Source organism: Mizuhopecten yessoensis, unplaced genomic scaffold, assembly GCF_002113885.1.
Source record: "Mizuhopecten yessoensis strain PY_sf001 unplaced genomic scaffold, ASM211388v2 scaffold11133, whole genome shotgun sequence".
NCBI lineage: Eukaryota > Metazoa > Mollusca > Bivalvia > Pectinida > Pectinidae > Mizuhopecten > Mizuhopecten yessoensis.
In genome coordinates this window covers 2719452-2728342 of record NW_018408896.1, presented here as the reverse complement: position 1 = coordinate 2728342, position 8891 = coordinate 2719452, and the positions used below count along the sequence as shown (strand labels likewise).

Below are 8891 nucleotides of genomic sequence, written 5' to 3'. Positions count from 1 at the left end.
TCGATCATTTGGTTCCGGAAATAAACATATTCGTGAAATGAACTATACAGAGAAATAAATAAATGATCATATTTTACAAATTCCATAAAAAGTATGACATTGAAAAAGTACAACGGTTTATTAATAATTGTATTTAACTATGATTTATAATAATTTTGTTGTTTATAATATCCGGAAAATTGTATGTTTTGTGTACTATCTCGTTATATTTTTCAAGAACGCAAGCGACAGAAGATGATGCAGAGGATGAATATGTAATAAGAATGTGAATTTTGCAGGATTTATAGGTTTTCAGTGAATGTAAGTCAGTTTAACGTTGATTTTGTTAGCAAAGTTAATCAATTACATCAGCTGTTTGCCGTGTTTTTCACATTTATACCAGAATTTCCTGTAGACTATCGATATATATATTGATGTAAGGACAGAAAAGGTGTGAAACTTTGCCATAAATTTGCCAGCTTTAATAGTACTGTACTGCAGTATTCTTCAAGCAGAGTTTTATATTAATGCACACGTAAACAAACTATTAGCTAGCTACATTAATGTTATTTGTTAATGTATTTGAGGTGAGTCAATTGCAACCTGTCATGTGTATATAGATCGAGTCTGCAATTGTTGACAAAGTGACAAAAAATAAACACAAAATGACACTCATCATTATGTGGCAGGTTTTAATTGTACATAAGATTAAACACACTATTCTCTTTCCTTTTTATAAATGGTGTCCATGGCCTTCCCTGTGGTGACAGGGAGCTAGAACCTTGGTTGTGGTGTTCGAGTGCGAACACATTTTAAAAGGGGGGTCCAGTAGTATGGCAAATTTTTATTGTCCATATACATGTATAGGATTAAGGTTGCCTGTTCTAGCTTCGAGCTAGAGGGAATTTCCCTTTAGCTCAGTGGTAGAGCGTCCGACTAGGAACCTAGGGATCGTGGGTTTGATTCCCAGTGGAAGCACACTATTCTCTTTCCTGTTACAATTAAAATGGGATCCAATTTATTGTAGAGTTAATAATGAATAAGCTGATATGTTTCTATAGAATAAAAAAAAAACATATTCTTGTCACAGTGCACAGACAGGCTATTTAGATAAATTGTCCTTTTTTCTGTCGTAATTATAAGAATAGCTGTTTCATGTTTCATATATATATATTGAAGGAAGATATGTCCACATACTAAGATGAAAATTGTTAGCCTTTTTGCTAATTGCAACCTTTTTTTTTACAGAATTTTAGTGTGGTACATAATACAAACTTTAATTTTTTTTCCATAGAAGGATTAAAAAAAAAGAGTGCTTTTTTAGTTATAAGCCCGTCTTCATTCCTGTCAACATCACCCCAGGTGACAGTTTTAGCCCCCCGCCATTTCCTGTCATAATGACTTGTCCAGTTTCATGCTGCAAACCATTTGGACTGTCAAGACTTCTGCTGACTCATGAATAGCTTTTCGGGCAACACTTATTGGCTTCATGAGGGGGAAGATTGCTGGTAACTCAGAGAAGTCATCACCATCATGAAGAAGAGGAAACATCCCTATTCATTATCCACACAGCTTACTGCTAGATTAAGTGGACCATGCCAGATATTCAGGACTCAACATATCAAAAACACTGTCATAGAACCAACATACTAACATATTATTATATTAGGTAGAAGGCTAGCTCAACGTTTGCATTGTTACATAAAGATAATCCAGTTTTCAAGGAAATGGCTGAGAAGAAAGCCTTAAGTACACATGTTAGGCCATCCGTGAATATGCAGCAACAGTTTGCACCACACCAAGTGTAACATCAATGTAATGTAGTCAGTGCCATAAAGAACAGCACATTTTGTTCTGCACCGTCAAATAAGCAGTCTCTTAACTATGCATCATCAATTTGAAATAGCACATTTTAAGCAAGACTACAGCAAGCAAAAACCATCATGCTACATCAAATCTTCTACGCCCTCATCAAAATCCCTTCAACAATTTTCCTCATCCCTAGCTACTGGAACAGCTACAAGAGAACATAAACATGAACTAAAGTCCTCACTACCCAAGCATTCCCGCATGCCTTTGCCCCAGTGCCATATTTTTTCTGGATTATACTTTCACAGGCATTGTTCCTGACTGAAGAGTTCAAGCCAAGACACTTCATTGCATTAACACTACAGCCTTGTGTTTTACTGATCATGAAGTATTCATTTTATTTTGTTTTATTTTGGAAAGTGCTAGTTTTCATAGTAAATATTGAACATTTTCACTAGCCTCAACATAAAATCTGCTAATCCTGGTGTCGGGCTAGTGGACTTATACACCCTTTCATTTCTATCAGTACACGAAATTTAACCTCTGTAATCTATATGTATTGTCTATTCTGAACAAAAATAATAACACATTTTGTAATATGATTGGACAGGTATCACACGTACGGTGAGGTATTTATAGATATTTATACATTTGGTGGTAATGATCATCACATCTAACATTTTTGAGAATTTTGAAAAAAATAGCTTTGAATTGTGTTTGTAGAAACAAACCTAAAATATGGCTGACGGCAAACAGCTGAAGATTGGGACGCGTGTGGAGGTCATAGGTAAAGGAGTCATTGGGGCAGTGGCCTATATTGGAACAACCCTCTTCTCCAGTGGTAAGTGTCACCTAATAATCACTGTACACGATTAACCAGGCAATTTCTTCAATATAGTTCTTTAATTTGTTCCTGCTAGCAAGAAAATCACTATAGATAGGTGGTCCTAAACTTCTACCTACCATATGTATGATTGCATTCAAGACAGATTAAAATATTTAGTCTGCAGGATCTCATTGCATCATAATGATGTGGAAACTTAACTAGTTGTAAAATTGGGTGTTTTCTTCCTTTCGTAAGTGGACATTGTACTTGAGGAAACCAAAATCAAGGTAATCAGTGACTCTTTGCACTGTTTCCCGTTTTATGCTGTTTGATTGTGTAGGACTTGCTGTATTGATGACGCGACGCGTTAAGATTTTACTGAATAAACAAATAAATGACCATGTTGACCAATGAAGAATCTCTGGTATGGAATTTGGTCATTTACATTATAAATGTTATGGGCCTCCTCGTTTGCAGATAGGTGGAGCATTAAAGGTGAAAATGGGTAAATCTAAAACTAGTTGGTTTAATGTATCCATTCCGACTGACACTTTGTACTGTTTTGTCCTCAATTTTAGGTAAATGGATAGGTGTGATCCTTGATGATGCCAAGGGGAAAAACAATGGAGTGGTGCAGGGCAAAACTTACTTCACCTGTGATGACAATCACGGAATCTTTGTTCGTCAGTCGCAGGTAGGATATGTTAATGACATCTACCTCAAGTGTTTTATTCCGTCTTTGCGTATTGCAGAGTTATCTTCTCTTGGGAGCAGATATTGATTGTTACGTCATTGGTTTGTGTGAGAAAATTACGTTGTTTTCTCAAAACTTGATGACGTTACTCTCACAAACAAGTGACATAACAATCAACACCTGCTCCCAAGAGAAGATAACTCTGCAATACCCAAAGACGGAACATATGAGTTTAAAATATTCATTTGAAACTAGCTCACTGTTAATAACTTTTTTTTTTTTATACAGATGTTTTTAAAACAATTCCTTTCCACCCAATTCAATTCCTATAGGATTTATTTAAATGGAATACATCTTGTATATGTGTAGATTGTAGCACTGGATAGCAAGGAGCCTAGCCCCGTCGCAGCACCTGAACCTGCGACACCTGTTCCTGCCACACCAAAACCAGCCTCAGGAATCCCCGGTCCTAGGACGGTCAAGCGGTCAGGTCTCCGCCCACCAAGCTATGTGGGTAAAAGTAAGTATATGCAGGGATAGAGCATTATGAAGCTACAGAATCATAGATTATCAAATTTTCTACAAGTGCTATCTGAACATTATAGAATTTCTTAAATTAGCTGTGAAGTGTGATAAAAAAAACTCCAAAGAAACACAGATTGAGATAAAATTGTCATTGCAGAAAATTTTCATACAAAAGTTTAACAATGTCATTTGTTTGTAATTCTTTTATTTTTCTGTTTAACATTTTCACCACTATGTAACTTTAGTAAACTCTACCATGCTTTGATCAAGATGAGTCCATTATGGTCCACAGTGGTGAAAGGATTAATACGTTTGTATCCCAAGTTTATTCTCAGGAGGACTGTCAGGAATACCTAAGTCATTGAAATTGTTGATATATGTTGAAAGACATATTTTCAAATTGCTTTCAGAAGTGTCTTACTTTGCTTTATTGAAGCTTATCATAGGTCCCATTGATATGTTAATGTTTTGTGTGTATATGTAACGTAGTCGGATTTTAGGGGAGGGTCTTGGCGTAATAACAACCGACACAGGATTCTCTCTTCATATATGTGTTAAATGATGGACACGGAAAATATAGACAAAAGTCCCTACAACAAATAAATAGCTATATTCAATACACAGTACCGAAACCAACGCGCCCAACTATACAACAATAGCGTGTACTTTAAAATAACTCTACGAATACATTTACATAGATTCGATCACATATACAGATTCTATTATTGTTTATCCACAGTTAAACCTATAAGAAATTCTTAAGGTATTATATTAGCGTGTCCGTCTTGAATGTTCGTGGAAAATGAAACATTTCAGCTTATAAAAAATTCTGGGGAGAACCCTGAGAATATATATAACTGGCAAAGTACTAATAGACCACAGGAAATATCATGATAAACATTATCTACCAATAAGTTAGAATCATCAGTAAAATTAGCGATCGCATCTTAATGTAATAATAACAAATAAATAAATAATAATGTTAAACTTAAATGTGGTGCCCAAGACGTGAATAAATAAATATAGATTAAATCTACATCTTGGAGAAAAATACAACCTCTCTGATAGATGGTCAAAGAAGAACTACCAAATGGCGGCAAAAGTACAAAAGAGAGAAAAGGAAAACGCAACGCGCATGTCCTGTACTGTCCGTCAGTGGTCAAACCTGTTTTATACCTACATACGTCACACGAACACTCTCCGGACACTCACGAACCGCACATACAAAGCAATTTCCTAACACACGGTGTAGGATACGCACAACGCAATAATCGCACAACGAGCACCGTATGCATATTAGACCAACAGACACACACACAAATACGACGTGGGATACGAACAACACAGACATAACACAACGAGCGATAATAAATATTAATCATAAAAACAATTCAAATTAACAGGGTGCCACATATACAACTGTGAGCAGAGGTATATGTCTCTTTAATGTTGGATATTCGTCACAGGTAGTGAAAATCTTGTGGACATGTCAGCCACCCCTAAGAGAGCCCCCAGTGTACCCAGTGACTTGTCCAAGATTGCAGCTACTCCTCTCCAAACACCGGCCAAGGAGAGCAGTATCCCATCTGGATTGTCTAGAATCAGCCGGGGAGCAAGTAAGGAATCCACACCCCCTCCAATAGTACCTACGGAGCTGAAGGAGCTGAAGGCACCCCCCAAAGAGGTGACACCGACATCCAAACCCCCATCCACCAAGACTACAGTGAGTAATGGCATGCATAGAGCTGATACATTAAACTAGAACTGTTTGCATTTCTGTTCTTATTTTGTTGCCTCAAAATCAAATGGCCAGGATAGAAACTTTTGAGATATCTCGGCGTTCAGGATAACCACTTTGGGCAGTGAGGTGCCCTGAATGTCATACAAAAGTGTAACCCATCAGTTCTGTAAATTGAAATTTTCACGGTGTGGAAGTTCTCACATTTTTTCATAGAGTAAAATAATGTGAGAATATCCACATGCAAATATGTATTTATAGATCATCATGATAATAGATTATATAGATTTTAGAACCATCCATTGCTAAAGCCAAAAATGTTGAATCTATTTTAAGTTTAAAGAGTCACAATCCGAACCTATCCACATGCCAGAATTTAGTAGCATTAACATAATGATTTATGATATTAGGGTAACTTTTGTCACAGCCTTTATTTCATTCAATTTGATCGCGTTGTTTCCAGCCGACCACGCCAGCAGATGTTAGCTCTCTAGAAGTTAAAATGACCAACTTGCAGCAGTCGCAGGAGATTGAGGGATTGAATGCCGAAATCAAGGACCTGAATGAAAAACTTGAAACTCTCAAAATAAAACGTGCAGAAGACAAAGGCAAACTGAAGGATTTCGAGAGAGCCAAACTACAAATGCAACAGGTAACAGCAACAACAACAACAGTTGGATTATGGTTAAAAATATTGATGTTGGAAAATGATGTTGATGCTGATTCCTGATGAATTTAGAAGCTGTGTAAGGAACTAGATAACATATTCTAACATTGTCTTGTAACATTTATACCCCGGTAGGTAATTTTTTCATGTTAAAATATTAAGGAAGACATTTAACACTGACTCAAATACTAGTTATAAAGAATAAAAATAACTAATTAAGAAGGATTAGTTCCTTCTGTTAAACAGGATGCAACAAAGAACTATACCGATTAAATTCTGAATAATTAAAGAATGGACGTTTAATGGACGTTTAATGGACGTTTCTTATGTCCATGTTGGAGACTAATAGGTGTTGCTTTTCTAACATGGTGATAAAATGTCTGCTTTCAGTTACAAGAGTACAAGAGTAAAATACAGGAAACTAACAAGGAACTGCAGCAGCAGTTAGCAAATGCTAAAAGGGTAAATACACAGTTCAGGAATTTAACTGTTTGTGAAGCAGGTAGGAAGTTGCTCGAGTTTGTAATTCATAGGGTAAATAAAGTCAATTTGTGAAATATGATGTGATGACTGTTCTTTATAAAAAAAAATGCAAAATCAATAATATTAAATTTTCCTGTAGTGTGAACATACATATTTTAGCACTTTTGGTATTTTAAATATTGCTTTAAATTATTATTGAACTGATGATAAACAATCCACTTCTTGGCAAAATGTGCCCAAATAAATGTTTTTTGTGATAGTTGAAAGTGTGAAACCTCTTTCAAACAAAGTAAATTTCATGGGATGTTTTTGTTTTTGAAAGGAAATATAAATCAGGTTTTAGTTTCACAAAAGACAAATATTTGGTAGAATTTCATCAATGCTAAATAGCCACTCTTTGTAATTTAAATTTGGAATATCATTGCTGGTGTGTAACAGGAGGCACGAGACATTCAGGATGCTTTTGACCAGTACAAGGATGAGATGTCTGACCTAGCTGAGTCCATGGAGCTGGCCACACTTGACAAGGAAATGGCAGAGGAGAAGGTTAGTATCCAACAGGATAAAAGAAAAAAACTTTTTTTCAGGAATTTTGAACACTTGTAAGTAAAAAAGTGGAAGGTATTCAGACCTTCCATAAATAACCTATAGCTAGCTGCTTCCACTTAGGTAATGTTCATAAAGCAGCTTATTGATTTGAACAGTAAGTTTTTAAGTCGAATTATTAATCAGTTGTGCCAGTGGTGTGAAATGGTAAAAAAAACCTGGAAATGCATGACTTTATTTACACTAATGAGCAAATGTTTCAATGATTTAATTGGCTTTTTCTTACATGATGTACACCAGATTTTTATCAGGTAAAATGGAAATTCAAATCGATGTTCACTAATCCTTAAAATCTATGTATTCAGATTACTGGTATGTATTAATGTAGTGTTCTATTTTTGTGACAAACGAGAAATTATGAGAAGTTAAATAATATTGTCAAGGAGTATTTTCAGTTGGAGAGGATATTTTTTACAGTTTTAAATGTGTCTGTCATCTGAGGTAGAATTGCACGGATTGTCAGCCAAGTAACAAGAGGATGTTTTATAATTCAGAGTGAGACTTTACAACAAGAAGTGGACAATCTAAAGGAGAGAAATGAAGAGGTGACTCTGGATCTGGAGATACTGAGAGGTGAGATCAGTGAGAAAGGCACTGACGGACTAGCCTCCAGTTACCAGGTCAAACAGTTAGAGCAGCAGAACGAACGCCTGAAGGACGCACTGGTCAAGTGAGTTACATACAGGTTTTTATGTGAATGATTGTTGCTTATCATGTTTAAGTTACTTATAAGGGTCTGTTTGCAGATCAACCAGTTTGTCTATTTTCTAAATGTAATATTTCAGGGGCAAAACCTGACAGACCTGCAAATCACTAGGTCCCTATTTCATAAACAACTCTGGTCCAACCAGTCTGGAATGCAATTAATAAAATCATCCCATATTAGCAATTTTTGTATTCATGTTCATACATGTTTTTGAGAAACTGGTATTTGCTTGCAACCCCTTGATCGAACCCTTTGATCAAGATATAAATGGCAAATGATTTTTAGCTTGCCTATTTGAAGATTGTGGGATTATAATATATGCCAACTCAATAACAGCTTTGACATCAACAACTTTGATTAAAGTTAAACATCATTCATTTTACAACATTTATGAAATAAGTTTTATCAACAATCAACTTTATAACAATCTAGACATTCTTGTTGGCCTAGATGATAGCACACATGAGGTCTTCATGTGGGAAGCCACTGGAGTACACCAAAAACAACTGTGTGCAAAATTTGCTTTGAAAATGAGGGAGAGTTATAAGAATGCAGTTTCTGAATTGTACCGTTCAGCACTAAAACAGATTGGTCATAGTTATAATGTTAAGGTTAGGAAATCAAATAGGGGAATGTGTCATACTACCAATGAGACAGATTGTTAAATGTTAATTATGGTGTGTACAGGATGCGAGATCTGTCGACCAGTGATAAGCAGGACGCAGTAAAGAACCAGAAATTAAGTGAGAAGTTGACTAACGACATAGCTGTACTGAAGCGGGATAAGGAGAAACTTCAGAATGAGGTCACGGAGCAGCAAACCCAAGTCATAGAACTCAAGGAACAGGTAAATAGTCA

At 35.8% G+C, this 8891-nt stretch overlaps 1 protein-coding gene across 6 annotated transcripts in view; it reads left to right on the top strand.

Annotated features, from left to right (window-relative positions):
- Positions 1-211: 211 nt before the first annotated feature.
- The window catches only part of LOC110466479 (dynactin subunit 1-like), a 46561-nt gene continuing 37881 nt past the window's right edge, over positions 212-8891 (top strand). For all 6 annotated transcript variants that reach the window (XM_021522992.1, XM_021522994.1, XM_021522991.1 and 3 more), the window contains exons 1-10: positions 212-300; positions 2512-2629; positions 3193-3308; positions 3678-3828; positions 5300-5556; positions 6035-6223; positions 6629-6700; positions 7160-7267; positions 7822-7997; positions 8721-8880. In XM_021522992.1, the coding sequence (XP_021378667.1) occupies positions 2527-2629; positions 3193-3308; positions 3678-3828; positions 5300-5556; positions 6035-6223; positions 6629-6700; positions 7160-7267; positions 7822-7997; positions 8721-8880 (1332 nt within the window). In that variant the 5' untranslated portion in view covers positions 212-300; positions 2512-2526. The remainder of the gene's footprint in view (positions 301-2511; positions 2630-3192; positions 3309-3677; positions 3829-5299; positions 5557-6034; positions 6224-6628; positions 6701-7159; positions 7268-7821; positions 7998-8720; positions 8881-8891) is intronic.